The sequence below is a fragment of the Monodon monoceros genome, unplaced genomic scaffold, assembly GCF_005190385.1.
Source record: "Monodon monoceros isolate NGI ecotype Baffin Bay Population unplaced genomic scaffold, NGI_Narwhal_1 Super_Scaffold_22, whole genome shotgun sequence".
Taxonomy (NCBI): domain Eukaryota; kingdom Metazoa; phylum Chordata; class Mammalia; order Artiodactyla; family Monodontidae; genus Monodon; species Monodon monoceros.
In genome coordinates this window covers 17592451-17612182 of record NW_021703779.1, presented here as the reverse complement: position 1 = coordinate 17612182, position 19732 = coordinate 17592451, and the positions used below count along the sequence as shown (strand labels likewise).

General features: G+C 34.6%; 1 protein-coding gene across 9 annotated transcripts in view; it reads left to right on the top strand.

Moving 5' to 3' along the window:
• Nucleotides 1–19732, top strand: part of RPS6KA3 (ribosomal protein S6 kinase A3) — a 110632-nt gene that overhangs the window by 14162 nt on the left and 76738 nt on the right. For 6 of the 9 annotated variants that reach the window (XM_029240327.1, XM_029240329.1, XM_029240336.1 and 3 more), the window contains one exon: nt 15487–15543. In XM_029240327.1, the coding sequence (XP_029096160.1) occupies nt 15487–15543 (57 nt within the window). Of the gene's footprint in view, nt 1–8591; nt 8686–9609; nt 9711–15486; nt 15544–19732 lie in introns of those variants that run through there. The other 3 variants (XM_029240334.1, XM_029240330.1, XM_029240331.1) reach the window with 3 other exon arrangements.

Below are 19732 nucleotides of genomic sequence, written 5' to 3'. Positions count from 1 at the left end.
CACTGCGCCACCAGGGAAACCCAATGTGAATATACTTAACATACTGAACTTTATACTAAAAAACAGTTAAGACAGTAAATTTCATGCTAGGTGTATTTTGCCACAGTTAAAATTTGTTTCTAAATCAAAGTAAAAGACAAAAAATCTTAAAAGCAGTTAGAACTGAACTATGACCTATAGGGGAATAATAATTCAAATGACAGTAGATCCCACATTAAAAACCATGGAAGCCAGAAGGAAATGGCACACTGTCTTTTAAGTGCTGAAAGAAAAGATCTGGCAACCCAGAATTCTATACCCAGTGAAAATATCCTTCTAGCGTGAAGGTGCAATCAAAGCAGTCTCTGGTGAAGGGAAGCTAAGAGAATGTGTCTGTAACAGACCGTGAAGGAATGACTGCAGGTAGTTCTTCAAGCAGAAAGGAAATGATAAAAGAAGGATCTGGAACATCAAGAATAACATGAATTCTACACATTCTCTTCCAGAAAATAGAAGAGGAAGCATATCACTACTCATTTTTTGAGGCCAGTATCACCCTGATACCAAAACCTAAAGACAGTACAGAAAAGAAAACTCCACATCAGTATCCCTTAAGAATATAGACACAGAATGCTCAACAAAATATTAGCAAAACAAATCCAGCAACATATAAAAAGAAGTATACAGCATGATCAAGTGGGTTGTATTCCAGGGGTATAAGACTGGTTCAGTATTCAAAAAATCAATTGATGTAGTCCACCATATTAAAGTTGAATAAAAATATTAATAATGTGCAAAACACATGATTAAAGGCATACAGATTGGAAAGGAAGAAATAAAAATGTCTCTATTAGCAAGTGACATGAGGTCTCCAATGGAAATCCCAAGGAATCTACGTAAATCTAGAACTGATAAGTGAGTTCAGCAAAGTTGTAAGATACAAGATCAGCATACAAAAGTAGTGTTTCTATATACTAGCAATGAATGTGTGGAAACGAAAATGAAAAACATAGTTCCATTTGTAATTGCTTAAAAAAATTCTTAGGTATAAATCTAACAAAACGTGTACAGGGCTTGTGTGCTGAAAACTAAAAAATGTTAAATGAAATCAAAGGTCTAAATAAATGGAGAGGTCTACCATGTTCATACATTAGAAGACACAACATAGTAAAGATGCCAGTTTTCCCCAAATTCTTCTATAGGTTTAACACAGCCATATTCTAAAAGTTATATGCAACGGTAAAGGAACTAAAATATCCAAAACAGGATAAAAATAAAGTGGGAGGAATCACTTTACCCAACTTTTAGACTTACTAAATAGTTTCAGTAATCAAAATCCTGTGGTATTGGTGAAGGGATAAATACATAGATCAGTGGAACAGAACGGAGAGCCCAGAAATAGACCCAAACAAGTACGGCCAACTGATTTTTTTCAAAGATGCAAATGCAATTCAATGAAGGAAAAATAGATAGCCTTTTCAACAGTGGTGCTTGGAGCAATTACACACCCATAGGTAAAACAGCGAACCTCAACCTAAACCTCACACCTTATACAAAAATTAATCCAAAATGGATCGTGGAAACTCTAAAACATTTAGAACTTAGATATAAGAGAAAATCTTTGGGCCTGTGGGCTAAGTGAAGGGTTCATAGACCAGACACCAAAAGCACAATCCATAAAAGAAAAAAATGATAAATTGGACTTGATCAAAATTCAAAATGTTCGCTCTGTGAAAAAGATCCTGTTAAGGGGATGAAAAGACAAGCCACAGATTGGGTGAAAGTATTTGCACACCTATATCTGAGACAGGACTTGTATCTAGAATATATATAAAGAACTCTCAAAACTTAACAGTAACAAAGGCAAATAGTCCAGTTAGAAATTGGACAAAAGAGATAAACAGACATTTCATCAAAGGGGATATATGGATAGCACATAAGCATATGAGAAGACGTCAACATGGTTAGCTATCAGAGAAATAAAAATTAAAACCACAATGAGGTATCTCTACATACCTTTTAGGATACCCAAAATGAAAAATAGTGACAGTACCTAGTGTTGGTGAGGATATGGACAAACTGGGGATCTTTCATACATTGCTGATGGGAAAGTGAAATTATACAGCCTTACTGGAAAATAGTTTGGTCATCTCTTTAAAAACTAAACATACACTTATTTTATAACCCAGCAGTTGCACTCCTGGGCATTTATCCCAGAGAAATGAAAATGTATGTCCACATAGAAGTCTGTTCACAAATGTTCATAGCAGCTTTATTTGTAATATCCAAAAGTTAGACACCAAATGTCCTTCAGTGGGTGAATAGTTAAACAAGCTGTGGTATGTTCACACCATGGAATACTGGAATACTACTAAACTAAAAGGAATGAATTATTGATACACACAACAACTTGGATGAATCTTCAGGGAATTCGTGCTGAGTGGAAAAAAGTTACATACCATATGATTCCATTTATATAACATTCTTGAAATGACAAAATTGGAGACTAGATTAGTGGTTGCCAGGGTTAGGAAGAAGGGTGGGAGAGAGGTGGATGTAAAGGGGCAACACGCAGGATCCTGATGGCGAAGAACTGGTATCTTTACTCTGGTGGTAGATACAGGAGCCTATACATGTGATAAAATGTGTAACAATGAGCACGCACACACACACACACGCGAGAACCTGTAAAACCAGTGATTTCTGAGTAAGGTCTGGGCATTGTACCAGTATAATTTTCCTGGTCTTGACAGGAAGTTGTGTAAGATGTAACCACTGGGTTAAAGGTATATGGGACCTCTCTATTATTTTTGCAATTTCCTGTGAATATATAATCATTTCTAATTTAAAAGTTAGGAAAAAAGTTGAGAAAGCATTAGATAAAATTCAGTGTCTATTCTCAATTAAAAACAGTAAAATAGCGCTTCCCTGGGGGCGCAGTGGTTGAGAGTCTGCCTGCCGATGCAGGGGACATGGGTTCGTGCCCCAGTCCGGGAAGATCCCACATGCCGCGGAGTGGCTGGGCCCCTGAGCCATGGCCGCTGAGCCTGCGTGTCCGGAGCCTGTGCTCCGCAGTGGGAGAGGCCACAACAGTGAGAGGCCCGCGTACCGCAAAAAAAAACACACACAAAAAAACAGTAAAATAGGAATAAAAGGGTGTGTCCTTAACATTATTAAAAAATAGTCTCAGACCAGTAGCCAGCATCATGCTTGATGGAGACATATTATGGGCAATCTCATTAAAATTGTGCCTGCTGTTTTCACCTCTATTTTACATTCTACAAGAGTTTGGTAATGAAGTTAGACAAGAAAATCAAAAGGTATTCAAAAGAAGGATAAAAGATAACTATTCATAGATGATATAATCATCTTCTTAGGTAATCTATGGAGACCACTAAAAAGCTTTGTGGAAACTAATGGTCTAATAAGGTGGTATTAAACAGAATATATATTTAAAAATTAATAAATAGTTTTCCTTGTTAGAAATGGTAATGGGAAAAAAGATCTCATTCAAAATAGCAGTAAAAATATTAAATGTCTGGAAATAAACATAAGCAAAGGGCAGGAACTAAATGAAAGAAAATAGTTGTATTAAAGAATAAATAAGTTGAGAGAAAAGCTATGGTTCTTTAAATTACTTTCAGTAGGATTTGAGGTTTGTTATTGTTTATTTTTTAAAAAATTTTTCCTCTGTCTTGAATGAATGTTCCCAGATTTTTAGTTTTTTTCTAATTTCTTTAGGTTTCTTTTCTTTTGTAGCTTATCTGGACAGTTAATACTAACAATTTTTAGTAGAGTGCTCTTAATAGTGTTTATGCTTAATACATATACAGCTAGAATTCATTATGGAGCTGTAATTATAAACTATATTTCTCATTTTTCCAAAAATAAACCTTGGTGCCTAGTTGTGTTTGTACCTATGGTACTTTTAAATATATATATATGTATATATATTTAATGAGTGAGTAGTTTGGATTGTTTTTTTCCGAAGTAAGTTCAGTTCCAAACTTGTCTAATACACTTTGTGTTAAGGTACAGTTGATATTGCTTGGCTGTTAAGCTCTTTTTTATTGTGTATTTGAGCAAGTCCTATTCTGTCTCGTTTCACTCACTGGCAAGCTATTATTGCTGTCGTTTTGTTCATAAGAATGTTTGTAAGACTGTGTGTAAGTTTAATTAAAGTGACTTTTAGTTAACAGTTACGTTGGGTTCAGTTCATCAAACATTTAAGCACCACTTGTTTTGCCGATGAAGAAACAGGTTCAGGTAATTTTGCCACAGTCACATAACAAATAAAGCTTGGGCTTTGAAGCTCGGCATCATGGTGTATCTGTTTTAGATAGAAGGACTTCACTAAGCCTCTGGAAACCAGAAGAAATTATTAGACTTTTTCCTAAGACTTAAATTAGCCAAACCAAGTAATGCATTAATGAATTATCTAGTACTCAGATTTTTAGCCCTAGAAATGGAAGTGGACCCATTAGGGTAAGGGACTCACCAGAATACCCTCAAGTATTTGCATTTGTCAATTCCTCTGGCAAGATGAGCAGGAGGAAAGAGAAGCTAACACTTACTGGGCACCCAGCATGGCTAAGCGTACTAAACTTTATTACAACCTCCGGCATAACTGGTATTCAAATCTTGTAGATTAGAAAACTGAGACTCATGTTAAGTAGCTTGCCTAAAGTCACACCTATAATAAAGGACAAAGCCAGGTTCTGAAACTTGGTATGTCAGGCTCCAAAGCCCATGATCTTTTCTCTACACTGTGATTTCCCAGACTTAACCTAATCACAGGAGTCATCTAAGGTGCCTGTTTAAAAAATGAAATACCGAGCCACGGGGCTTCTGGAACTTCTGATTCAGTTTCAGTTTGAGGTAAGGCCAGATAGTGTATTATTAACAGGAATCTTAGGTGATTCTGATCATCACACAGGTTTGGGAAACACTGCCAACTCCATGTGGTACTAAGAGGTGGAGTTTGAAGGTGTTAGGAAAGCATAAATAGCAGTGGGAGTACACAGAGGAGCTTAAAAAATAAGTTGACACTTTACTAGTAAAATAAGAGTAGTAAGATTGGATTGTGGAAATTATAAAATTGCTTTAGGTTCCTTAATCTGCACAGAAAAACAATGTTTCATTTATTTTCTCTTTGTTAGTACTTCTCTTTCAGGTGACAGCATTTGTTACAATCCATTCTTTGGTATTATCCTTGTTTACACTTGGATACAAAGGTACCAATGAAGGATATAGATAAAACTGTATTTTAGATGCAGAAAAGAAAGAAGGAATTACAGTTAGAAATAACGTACAAAATAGCTTTAAATACAGAATTAGTAATTTCCTCAGGTGTAAAAACCCCACAAAATTTTAAATACTTTTAATCCTTAAAGTCACAGGATTATAACATTTTCAAGCTGGAAAAGCCCTTAGATATCCACATATTTTATGCATGAAGAAACCACAAATCAGAGAGGCTTTAAGGGCTTGCCCACAGTTAGTGGTGGATTCAAATCCATGCTGGCTAAGATTCCATTAAACTCTTATGGATTGCAGATAAGTACCAGAAAGTAGTGACTTTTTAGAGATAAATTTAGTGACAATCATGTTTACCTTATATTCCCTACTTTATCTGATTTTATGGTTTCTTCCTTTTTAATTGCCCTCTCGAGAATATGAATATATTCAAAGGAGTCTCTTTTAGGAGATTATGCAATTTTAAATATTATGTCGGATCAATGATACGTTAGAAAAACGAACCATTACCTTCTTAGTGTAGTGTATTTAACAAACGGACATTTTCAGAACATGTGTTAAGAGTTGTAGTTTTCTCCACTTTTTATTACAAAATTTTATTTTATAAAGAGAGAAAAATGAGCACAGCTAGATGCCTATACTTGAATTCTAACAGTAATATGACATCATTTCTGTGTAGTAGTGTGAGCTTTGGATTCAGACTTGGGTTCAGTTGTCTTATCCGCAAACTTAATACCCCTGTGATCTTGGACAAGTTACTAATTCTCAACCTAAGTTTTTTCTTCTCTATATAATAACATCCCTCATAGTTGATTAATGATTAATTGGGATTAAATGAGAGAATATATGCAACATAGCCAACGCTGTACTTTGAACAAAATAAGTATTGCATAAATGATAGCTGTTATTATTTATTTCCTTGAGCCAGTAGTTATTTAGAATAATGTTGATTTCTGAATGAGTGCTTTATTTCCTTATTCAGTTTTTTATCATAATCAGAAAATATCTGTAGAGTTCCTGCTTTTAAGAATTTTGGATTTACTTCATGGCCTAGAACATGGTCAGTCTTTTATAACTTTTCATAGATAACTTGAACCCATATTCTTTTTACATTATAAAATTCAATATCTACCTATTCTAATGTAAGTTACATCAAATGCTTTGTCCTGTTTTATTCATTATGCTAGTTGATGTTAGTGTGCTAAAATTTCCCCTTCCACTTGTGTCCATTTATTTCATGTTATAGTCCCCAGAACATCTCCTTTTGTGTTTTGTGGTTAGGTTAGTCGGTAACCTGATTAAGTGTTCGGTACTATTTTGCATTTATTATTTTTAATGACTTGTCTGAAAAAAGTTACACAGGCTGATTATAGAAAATCTGACAAACAGAAACATACACAGAAGGAAATAAACATCTTCACTCTTACTATGAAATATTATGAAAAGATTTAAATGTGATTAAAAGTAGGGGTTTTAGAATCAGAGTTAGGTTTGAATTTAAGCTCTACTTATTTGCTTTAGGCAGGATATTAGACTTTTTCATTTATTCAACAAATATTTATCGAGCACTTACTGTATGCCAGCCAGGCATTTTGCTAGGGGCTGAGGATACAGTGCTTTAAAAGATTGACATACCCATCTTGGCTTAATGTCCTCATTTGTAAATTAGTGATAATGCCTCACAGAGTTCTTAGAAGCATCAAAGATGTACTTGCCTGGTGTGCAGTAATTGCTCAGTAAATGATAGCAATTATTATTACTGTATGTATTAAGTACTAATTATATTTTTAGTCCAAATCAAATCACCTTTTTATTTAATCAGCTTAAGGTTTTTGCTTCACATTTTATTTTTGGCCTTAATAATACATACACTTGCTTTCTTCTTTTTCTTTATGCTTTTCTATGCTTATCTGGTTTTGCTTGGCTTTCTCTTTAAAGCAGTAAATACTGGTGTGGATTTTTTAAGCTTCGTAAAAATATAACCTAAGACTATTAAAATTTTTATTATCAAGCATTTCAAACACATACCAGAGTAGAGAGAATAGTATAATGAACCACCATATTTCCATAGCCCAGCCTCAAAGATTATCAACTCATGGCCAGCCTTGTTTCATCTGTACTCCGCATCATACACACTACTTTCTCTCTTCCCCTCCCTGGCTCCAGTGGATTATTTTGAAGCTACTCCTAGATACATCAATTCAGACATAAATATTTACGTTTATATTTCTTAAAAGATAAAGACTTTTATAAACATCAAACATACCATCATCACTCATAAAAACATCAATAATTCTGTAATAGCATCCAATATCCAGTAAGACACTTTGTTTTAATTAGATACTTTACATTTCTTACATTATTACTTTTGGAATTATTTCTGTCATCCTATTTTAAGTTTTTTATTCTTTTCCTTATGGTTTGTTTTTTTTCTTCTGCCTTATGGATTTGTTTGTTTGAAGAGGTTATGAAATATTGAAGAAAGAATTATGGAGCTAGAAAGGCTTGGCTTTGAATCTTGCTTCTGCCATTCACAAATTAACTTTGCTGAGCCTTGGTTTCCTCATCTGTGAAATAGGGGTAATTATACCTACCTCCGTGCTTAGGGTTGAATGTGATGCCTGCATAAAGTACTATTCACAGTCTTTGCCAGTTATTATATTCTCCACTGATTTGGACTGCAATAAATAAGTATAATTCTCGGTTGTTGTATGCTTTTTCAAAGCATGCCAAAATTTATATTTATTTGGTAGTTACTAAAAGTAGTGGTTTTAAAATATCTTTTTAGGAAAGACAGAATTTAGAATCTTAGTTTCTCCCTTCTTCCACTGCCTCTTTTAATTTGAGTCCACATTAATTTATCCTGAGGCTACAAATCTTACCTTTAACTTTCTAAAGGTTTATATTGTTTATATACTTTTATCAGTTATTTATTCTTCATTATTGACCCTTTCTCCTTTATTGGGGTTAGTTATTTTATTCAGTTATTTCTAGATATTAAGTTGGTATCAATATACTTCACCAATTCTTTCCTACCTCAGTATTCTTGAGTTCTTATTTTGTTTCTCTTTCAATGGTCTAAGACATACCTTTGAACAGTTTATGAAAAAAGGTACTACCAGGATGGTGAAATTTTATAAGACTGCAGAACTAAGAAGAATTTCCTGTGATCTTTGTACATGAACAAGTAGGACAAGGTATAAAATTCTTAGATCATAACTTTTCCCTTTTAACTCTCTGTAAGTCGTTACTTCATTGTCTTCTGGCATTTTATTGTTGCAGAGGAGAAATCTGAGGTCAATCTGATTTTAGTTTCTTTGAAAATAACCTATTTTTTTCTGCTTGTATGCTTGTAGGATTATATCTTTATCCTTGAAATTTAAAAACATTTGCCAGGACATGTCTTGGTGTTGATGATCTCTGTTGAACCTTCTCAGTCTCCAGTCTCAGGTATTTTTTTCCGGAACTGGAAAGTTTTCTTATACTTTTGATTGATTAAACTGCTGGGGTTTTTTCTTTAGGAGCATCTGTTATTCATAGATTATTTCTACGTCTGTCCTCCATCGTTTTTTAACCTTTTCTTTCATTTTTTTTTCATTTACTCAAGTTTGTCCTCCTTGGCATGGATTCTGTTTTCTGCAGTGTCAGTTCCAATACTTGCTATTCACAATGCAGATTTAATTTTGGCTACCGTGTTTTCGTTTCTTTATTCTTATCTCAACATACTCTTGTTTCATAAGCAGAATTCCCCTTAGGGGTACACTCCAAAAAAATGAGATGGAGTCAGGCCTAAAACCGTATCTATTTTCTGAGGCCACAACCACAGGAAACCATCAGAGAGGAAAAAAAAAAAGCTTCTGAAAGTTTCCTCTAAAACTTAATAATGTAAATATAACCAGTGGTCATTCCTACCCTAGTCTAGAAAATAGAATAGTCTTGAGTACTAGCAGACCTTTAGTTGCTAGAGGAATAGCAAAGCACATGTAAGGGCACCTTAACTAGAAATAAATGGATTTTTCTAGTTACATTGATTGTTTTTCTCTTTATAAAAAATATATAATAAATGCATATAATTTTGAAAATACAGTACAAAGAAGAAAATCCTATGACCCAGGTAACTACTGATAAGATTTTATATATGTTTTGCCAGTTACATGCACACATGTTGGGAGGGGGGTGTGCAAAATTGGGATCATACTATTTAGTTTTGTATCCTTTTTAACTTAATATATTGCAATCATATTTTTGCATCATTAATTTTTCTTTGAGGCCCTGATTTTAACCATTGCATAGTATTCCTACATATGAATAGATGTATTATGATTTATTTAACCAGTCCCCTGTTGGTCATTTAGATTGTTTTCTATTTTTCAGTATAATGAGTATGATGAATATCACTGTACATAAGTCTTTATGCACATCTCTGATATTTCCTTAGGATAAATGAGGAGCTGATTCTTAATCCTGTCACATTGGTAAGGATTATATACATTCCTTATTAAGAATATAAAATGCTTGTTTCTTATTGTTTCAATGTGATTGCATAGAAGATTCTTTGGATTCTGAACAATTTGATGGTATCTTAACTGAAATTTTAGAGAGGTTTCTCATGCCTCATCCTCAGCACCTTCACGGAAGTCCTATGGCATACGCTTTGGACAGGAAAACCACTGCTGATATCAGGGAGTTTGGAAGGCAGATACACTTGTGGAAACTTGAGGACAGTAAAGAAAAAAATAAAAAGGCATGATTCTTGCTCATATCTACAACCTGGGTCTCCAAATTAGTACACTAGGGCTCTGGCCCCATTCTTTTCCTCCTCCCTTCCTGTTACTTTAGGCTGTTCTCTGTGAGGAATTCTTTTCTCCCAGTGTTCATATATACATTTCATTTCCAGGTAGTAGGATGTCAGTAGATGATATGTCCTACTAAGTTCAAGGTAGCATTTTTGAATCACAGATCATTTTTTTAGTCCTAGTGTACTTATACAAGATGATCTCCTGCTGGACTCAGTGCATTTTTTCAGAGGTATCAAACAGCCAAACAGCCTGGAAATGTGTGTGGTTGTAACATGCCATTACAGCAAAACAATCTGTTTAATAGGGTTGCTAAAAATAAAATTTTTTTAATTAGAAAAATACTCTTATTTTTGACACTTCAAAATTTTCCTTAAAATACTTTGGGATATTCTAGAAGTCCTGAAACGTTCGTTCAGAATTACTGACTTGAATTGTTTATTGCCTTAAGAGCAGGAAAATTATCTTAAGTGATAATTTTATACCACAACATTGGAAGTTAATGTTGAAAACAATACCTGCTGAAACTCAAGCTAACAGTCTCCTTTTTCTGATTTGTTCTGATAAGGCCCATATTGTACGTTATTGTAATTTTTGACTTTTACACATCTCAGACTACCAGAGTAAAGCTTGATTAGCATTTCCTAACCTTTTCTAGTATTTCACATAATATTTGCATATGTACAGTCTGCCAAGATCTGCGATTTTTTGGCTGGAAGGCATTATGGTGGGATGAGAGAGGATAAATACATTTGCCTCACGTTTAAACTATTCTTTTGCATTTGTACTCTGTAGCCACATTGTATAAAAATATATCACACATATGAATGATCTCTTCTACCCTGCTTGACAGGAAATTGGCTGTAGTAAGTGGTGAAACAGGTATCTCAACACTCTCTTGTACTTCTTTATTGCATTACACTTTGGAAGCTAACTGTAGAAATGTAAATGTTACACAGTCAATTGAGGCCAAAGAGGGGACAGGATGTAGCATTTACTGAGCATCTACTGTCCCTTGGTGGGTCCTTTTAATTACAGCATCCCTGTGAAGTAGATATTATATGCATCTTACAAATGAAGAAACTGAGGCTCAAAATGTTAAGTAACTTACCCAAGGTCAGGTAACTACAGTAGTAAGTGACAGAACTGGGGTTTAAACCTGGTACTAGCCAGATTCAGACCACATGTTTTTTTCTATTTGTTTCTTAAAATTAGAGAAATAAATTTTCTTGTTTAATTGGTATTATTCCTTGAACTTTTGGAACTATAAGTATTATAATATTGAGTCAGACTGGTGATCCATGTAACCTAATCTCTAGTGAAGTCGAGAGTCCTTTTCAAAAGTGAAAATTCTTAGCTGCATAGGTAACTTTATACTCATTTCTATTAGATAGCATTTGAATCCTTGTTTTGGCAAAGTGATACAAAAGGTTTGTTGAAATAAAGGTGCTTTTTTGGGTCGGTTTTGGTAAAGCTTCACTGGTATGGAGGATAACATTAGCTTTTATATTTTCCTGCTTTAAAAATTAAATTGTTCAAAATTTTAAATCTTTGGTAAACTTAGGAAGGAAGTAGTTGTTTTTGCAAAAAGTAGAGCATAAAATACCTTTAGATGTTTCACTTAATTTTTTTCTTAGATTGTTTTGTTAGTATATCGCTATTAATTAGCTGGGTGAAAAGTTCAGAAAAGAAAATACGTTGTACAATTTATGGATTACATGAAGCTGAAAATAGTGAAGTAGCTGATTGGCAGATTTGGAATCTAATCTGTAGAGGTTGTAGCAATGAATCAGAACTGGAAAAAGATGAATCAAAAATTTAAAGTAAGGCTTTATTCATGAGACTAAGTGCAGAATAGAGGATAGAGGGCTTAGTTGCAGTGTAAGTGAAGAAAACAAGGAAGTAACAGACAGAAAACAGGGAAAAAAATAGTATGACCGAGCAATGTGTTGTGGACATTCCAAAAATAATGCATATGTGAACTGCATTAATGTAAGTTTATTATGTAGGACAAGGGAGGTGATATGCCCTTTACTTTACTCTGCATTGGTCATATCAAGGTTGCAATGTTAATTGCACACAATTCTCTTTACTACCCTTTCAGATGAATTGGATGCATGCTCAGAGAAGAAAGTGGTCTCATCTTCTAAAAGGAGTGTTTGAAGGACCTCGAGTTATCTAGAAAAGAACAGACTTGGGGTAGTTTATAGTCATAGCTGTAGGTTTACTTCTGTGACTTTGTAGATAGAGTACAGGCAAGTTAGTCATCATGTATTAGTAATCCTCTTAAAGGGAATTTGCATTTGAGGAAAGTTACTGTATGAAGAAGAGCATTATCGAGCAGCCAGTGCTTGTTCTGAGATAGTATAGTAAGCTGCCTGGTGAGATACTTCTTTCTTGTCCTGATAGTGTTCAACTATAGGTGAGAATGGGATAGAAAGAACTTAAGCATATGATATGAGTACATTTGTATATTTGGAACAGAAAACTTTCAAGATCCCTTACCAATTCTAAACTTTTTCTGATTCTAAGATCAAAAGGTCTTTATGCAGTATTATTTTATCCTCATGAAGCTACCTTACCTTAATAATAGTAATTTGCGTTGGTACAGCTTCTTACAGTTTATAATGTATTTTCTTATGAGTTATCTCAGTTTTGAGCTTAACAACAACCCTTTGAGTAGACAGGGCAGGTATCCCCATTTTGAACAGATCAAGTAATAGGTTAGGAGAAAGTCTGAATTGCCCCAAATCATAAAGCTTTTAAGTGGCAGACCTAGGACTCTACCCCTGGCCTACCAATTCTGATTTTAGTGCTGTTTCTACCACACCAAAAAGTAAGTTATAAGCTGTGATTGTTACTTTGCATTGAAAATTACAAGGAGCAGATGATTCTCAAATTATATTCCCATGGAAAATATAAATGTAGCTCAAGTTAAACCAAGGGTTCTAAAAGCCAAATAATGGGGAGCCATTGAGTAGATCTGTGTCAATCGGAAGAGAACACTGTGTATAATTAATGAGAAAATCTACCTTGGGCTACTAGATTAATGATGATACCATTTACTAAGAGCAAATGCAGAAGTAGCAGATTGGTGGGCCACAGAGGGAGTGATTGAATTTTGGCTATAATTAAAATAGCTAACTTAGATTGTTTACTGTGTGACAGGTCTTATGTCATTATCTCATTTAGTCTTCACAACTCTCTGAAGACTTTTCAATCTCCACTTTCCATATGAAGAAAGTAGAGCTTAGATAGTTTAAATAACTTGTTCAAGGCTTCATAATTAGTGTAAGAGCAGAAATTTGAATCTAGGTGTCTGACTCCAAAACCAATGTTCTTAAGAGCTAGTTTAAGGTTTGTCTGGAATGTTTGGATAAAAATCATCAGTGTTCAGTTGAATAAATGGTTGTGGCTTTTAAGAGGATGTATCCTGGAGTTATTTGAATCCTTACCAAAGAAGTGGGCAATACATAGCCTCTGAAAGTGTCTTCGGAAAATAAAGATTTTATACCTGCCTCCCCCTTTTCTGCATTTTGGCACCATTTCTGTGCTTTGTAATATTGTGTGGGCATTCCCTAACCTAGGAACATACTCTGAGTGTTTGAAAATGAAAGTTACCCTTTTTAAGGGTCAGTAGAGCTGTGAGGTCCTGTAAGATGGATCTTTAGGATAGGGGCATGTTTCATTAACCTTTCATCTCCAGCTTGGTGCCTAGACCATAGCATGAATGAAATGAAATGGATGGATGAATGGTTGGGTGAATAAATAGAGTTAGGGAGAGTAGAGAGAGGAGTTCAAATTCAGAGCAGCTGTCTCATGTGCGATGTGGGGTAATGGGTGGGCTACCTTTTATTTCCCAGTTGATAATTCTCCAAAGATGGTTAGCTTAGATCCTTGTACATTTGTTGAATTAACAAGTGGTCAGGGGCATTTACTCCTTTTCCCAGTGAGGGAACTAGAGAAGACATTACGTATACCTGACTTTTGGTTTTGTTTTGTTTTTAATTACACAAATAATACATATTCATCATAGACATTGTAGACACATTAGAAAATCCAAATAAGCAAAACAAACAATTTAAATTGTCTAAAATTCTACCACTCAGAGATAGCCACTGTTAACATTTTGGTGTATATCCTTCCAGAGTTTTTCCCATACAAATATATACATTAAAACATGTATATATTTATTTAAAATGGGATCATTACAATTCATATTGTTTTGTAAACTGCTTTTTTCACTTATTACATGTGACTGTCTTTCCATGTCAATAAATTTACATCTTTATCATCATTTTTAGTGACTGCATAGTATTCCATTATATGGATGTACCATGATATATTTAACTAGTTCTCTATTGTTAGGAATTTAGGTTTACAATTTGGAGTTCTTTTTGGAAAAAGTTATGGTGAGCATTCTTATATGTACATCTTTGCACACTTGTCTTTTTTTTTTTAAAGTTGAAATGATGGGACATTTCAAAGTTTTATGTGTCTCTTTTTGTTTTTTAAATACAGACTTAGGTTGCCTTCTTGAAGGGTTGTGCTGATTTACACTTTCTCCAGCAGTATATCCAGAGTGCTCTTTTCCCCATATCCGTATTAGCACTGGGTATTATTTTTTCTGTAAATCGTTAGCAATTTGAAAGGCAAAGGTATCTTTTGGTTAAATGCATTTCTTTGATTAGTATTAAGGCTGAACTCTTTTTTTCCCTTATTGCTCATTTCTGTTGAGGTTCATTGTTTTTTCTTACAGGTTTGTAAAATGAAGTTCTTTATGTATTGAGGATACCAACCCTTTGTCATATGTTGCTTTTATTTTTTTGTAATCAATTTGTCTTTATCTTTTTAATGTCCGGCAGAAGACGTTTTAAACTTTTATGGATTCAAATGTCATTTTTTTTTCCTTTATGATTTCTGCCTCCTTACCTCATAAGTAGTACTCACCTATATTTTCTTCTAATACTTGTATAATTTTACTTTTTGACATTTAAACGTTTAATCCATCTGGAATCTCTTTGATGTAGAGACCTAGCTTAATTTTCCCCCAAATAATTAATCATTTGCCCTGATTTTCAGTGGAGTTGGAATTTAGAATGTGTTTTGACACAGAATGTATTGTAAACAATGTTTGGTGAGGTTTAAATAAGACCACTGTAGTGCATTTAACTATTAAACTCAAGGGCTTACCTGGAAAGGTAACCATCATTTATTATATCATTTCCATGGAAAAAATATTTTTATAGTTTTAAATAATCAATTTACACATTAACTTTTGAAGCACAACCTGTTGCAAATTGGCAACTGCATACTTAAATGGTGGTTCTGTACTTCATTAGAACCCTTTAGGGGTGAAAATATTCCTATACGGTTTTGTTTTACCTGTCTTCATTTGACTTAAACTGATGTGAGATCTGTTTTGGTAACTTTCTACTTGCTATACTTTTCACAGAATGGACAGCAAATTATGGATGAACCTATGGGAGAGGAGGAGATTAATCCACAAACTGTAAGTAAAATATTGTATCATAAGGGATACAGATAAATCAGATACCATAAAATTTAAGTATTCTTATTTTTAAACTGAACAAAGTAATGGTTTTACAGTGTTAGAAACTTGTTGATGCTTTCACATTAATTTTACCAAAATACATTCTTGAATATGCCAGTGACATTTTTAAAAACTGTTTGATGAGACTGATTTTAAGAGAAGGACAAGACAAACTACTTTACATTGTTGAAGGTTTTTCATTTAAAACAAAACTTAAAAAAAAAAGCAAACTAACCATAGATTTATTAGTGAAATAAGTATAAAGGTCATTATTTTTTGGAGATACTTAACGTTGAAAATGATTGTTCACCATTTCCTCATCTTGTGTTCTTGGTTCAGTCCTGAATCCCCAGCACCTAGACCAGTGCCTGGCATGTAATAGGCACTCATTAAATATTAAATAAATGAATTAATAAATTGTCTCCCCTTGCAAGAAAACCATTGTTAGCAGCTCAGTTATTATCATCATTTTGTTCTGTATATAAGACAATTATTATTGATATTTACAAAATATATATACTCTGCCACTTGCTTTTTTCACTTAATATGTCTTGAACATCTTTTTATGCCAATACATGTAGATCTGCCTCATTTTAAATGGTTTCATAGTATTCTGTTTTGTGCATGTCCTGTACTTAATGTAATTTTCCCCCATTTATTTTTGTGAACTTGTGTTTCAGTAGGACATAGTCTTAGAAAAGGATGTGCTGGAACAAAGGATATGAACATTTAAATCTCAATAAGCATTGCCAGATTGCCCTCCAAACCAAAAAGTTGTAAAAACTTCACTATATGTGAGTGTTTGTTTGACCATACCCTATTCAACACTAGATATTATCAGAAATTATTTTTAATTTGAGCCACACTAAATAAATCATACTTTCTCTTTTCAGTTTGCATCTCATTTGATTTTTAGTGAAGTGTCCGTGCATTATTGGCCTTTGTATTTTTGTATTTGCCCAATTTTCTTTTGGGTTACTTACTGTCTCATTATGGTCTATATGATCTCTGTATATATTCTGGATGTTAACTCCATGTCTATAATATATCTTGCAAATATTTTCCCCTACTTTTTTTTAACAGTGATTATGTTGTCTTTCATTGTATGTGTACAGAAGTTTTCATTTTTAAATGGTCAGTTCTGGCTTCTGGGTTTCATGTTTTAGTTAGAAAATCTTTCCCTGAATCAAGTTTATAAAAATCTCCTCTCACATTTTCATCTACCACTTTTATGGTTTTGTTTTTTGCATTTAGATTTGTGGTCTACTTGGAATTTTAGTACCTGTTATGATGCAGAAATATAACTTTTCTTTCCGAACGGGTAGCCTGTTGTCCTAATCTCTACTTACTGAATAAATAAAACCCATTCATTCCCACTCATTTGAGATCCCTGTTTTACCAGATGTAAAATAGCCACATACCCCTAGTATTAGTTCCTAGGACTGCCCTAATGAAGTACCACAAGTGGGTGGCTTAAATAACAGAAATTTATTCTCTCAGTTTGTAAGACTAGAAGTTTGAAATCAAGGTGTCGACAAATCCATGTTCTCTCTGAAAGTTCTGGGGGAGGATCCTTCCTTGCCTGTTCCAGCTTCTGTTGCCTGCTGGCAGTCCTTGGCATTCCTTGGCTTGTAGACATCACTCCAATCTCTGCCTCCATTGTCACATGGCATTCTCCCTGTGGGTCTGTGTCCAAATTTCCCTCTTCTTATAAGGACACCAGTCATTGGATTAGGGCCCACCTTATTCCAGTATGGCTTCATCTTACCCTTATCACACCTGCAAAGACCCTATTTTCAAGTAAGATCACATTCACGGGTACGGGGGATTAGAACTTGAACATACCTTTTTGGAGGACACAGTTCAACCCACAACATCCCTGAATGTTTTGACTTTACGTACCTTTTCAATTACTGTACTTTTATTATATGTTTTTTATATGTGGCAAGGCAAGCCTTCCTATCTTTTTTACCTTTCAAAATTGTAGTCTTATACATCTACTAGATGAACTTTAGAATCAGTTTATCAAACACTCCTGAAAATTTTATTGAGACTTTTATGCAAATAGCATTAAATTTATAAATTAACATGAGGAAAATTACTTTAATAAATATTGGGTCTTCACTTCCAAGAACATTCATTTATTCTGATATTCTTTTATATCCTTTATCAAAATTTTATGGTTTCTTAATATGGTTTTGTACATTTCTTATTAAGATAATTCATAGACATTTTATAGTTTTTGTTCTATTGTAAGTGGGAATTCTTTTCTGTTGTGTCTTCCATTTAGTTATTGCTAGTATGTAAAAAAAATTAGATGTTTCTATGTGCTTTTTTTTGTGTGTGTGGTACGCGGGCCTCTCACTGCTGTGGCCTCTCCCGTTGCGGAGCACAGGCTCCGGATGCGCAGGCTCAGTGGCCATGGCTCACGGGCCCAGCTGCTCCGCGGCATGTGGGATCTTCCCGGACCAGGGCACGAACCCGTGTCCCCTGCATGGGCAGGCGGACTCTCAACCACTGTGCCACCAGGGAAGCCCTCTATGTGCTTTTTAACATCAGTTATGAAAGAGTGAGATCATTGTACTCTTCTTCTCAAAACCCTTCATAAGTTTTATGCTTCCTTTAAATAAAGTCCAAACTCTGCAGTGTGACAAACCCTGCGTAATAAAACCTTTGCACACTTCTACCCTCTACTGAAAGTCTAATCAGTCGTATGTTTCAGGTTCTCTTTTACTCCTGAGCCTTCATAGGTGATAGTCCCTCTCCCAGAATTATTTTCCATTACCACTCCCCTCCAGTGAAGTCCTGGTCATCCTTTAGGTCCAAGTTTTGCTATCACTTCAACTGAGGTGTCTTCCTGACACAGCTACCACTTTCATTTCCACCTTGAATTGAGTATTTTTCCTTTGTGCTGCCCTAGCAGCCTATGTGTACGCTACATGACAACACCACACTAGATTCCATTGCTTATTTACTTGTCTGTATTTCCTACTAAACTGTGAGCTACATGAGGCAGTGACCATGTCTGACTTACTCCTTGTTTTACATCCACGTATCTGGCTCCCAGTACCCAGTAGGTATTCCATCAGTGCTTGTTAATTAAAGGAACATGTGAATTAAGTCTTGGCTATCATGGGGCCTAGTGCCCAAGGCTGCCTTCAGATTTGGTCTAGATTTCTGCATCTCCCAAACCATTTGGGTTATTTTACTTCATTGGTCTATAGTATATGTTTATTAGCATTTAAGCAAATGTAAAAACAATCAGTAAGTATTAATATTGATTTTTTTTGCCATCAGCCACCTTTTTTATTTTTCCAACAATTCCTTTGGAAGGAAAACCTCTAAATTTTTTATTCTCTGAAGTCTAAAATCAAATAATTTTCCATTGTGGTATTCTGCATACATGGCTCGTACTTTCCCTCTGAGTGCTCACAGCATTAGCAACATTTACATCTGGAAGTGAACTGCATTCTAGAGGTAGGTTGAAAAGGTGCAGGACTAAGATACTACCAGCAATGTGGGTAAAGTTGTTGAGATCATTCCACATTATAGGAATTGAGTATAAGATGAAAACCTAATATTTAATATTTCTTTAATGGTATTAAATCCAAAAGATTGTCAAATATGTATTAGCCTTATAGTTTTAAATTGTATTTGCCTCTAATGTACAGTTAAAAGTTTTTGTCAATTACTGATCATTTAAATAGTGAAAGTTGAGATGTTGCAGTAGTTATTTTATGCATAACAAATTACCCCAAGCTTAGTAGCTTAAAACAACATACATTTATTATCTCACAGGTTCTGTGGGCCAGGAATCTGGGCACGGCTTTCTTTGGTTCAGAGTCTCTCACAGACTACAGTCAAGGAGTTTGCCAGGGCTAGAGTCTCATCTGCACCTTGACTGGAGAAGGATCTGCTTCCAAGCTCACATGTTTGTTGGCCCAGATTCCTGGCCCATAGGAACTGTGAGATGCTAACTGTATGTATGGAGGTCGTCGACTGGTAGGCTTTCTTGTAGGTTGATTGACCCCTTTTCTATGGGCTAGAATGCAGAGTGTGATGATTAGCCAGTTTTGGCCTCAACAAGACTATAGGGCAGATAGAATAACAAGAGAGAAGAAACCTGGATCCTTAGCGACCTAAGGAT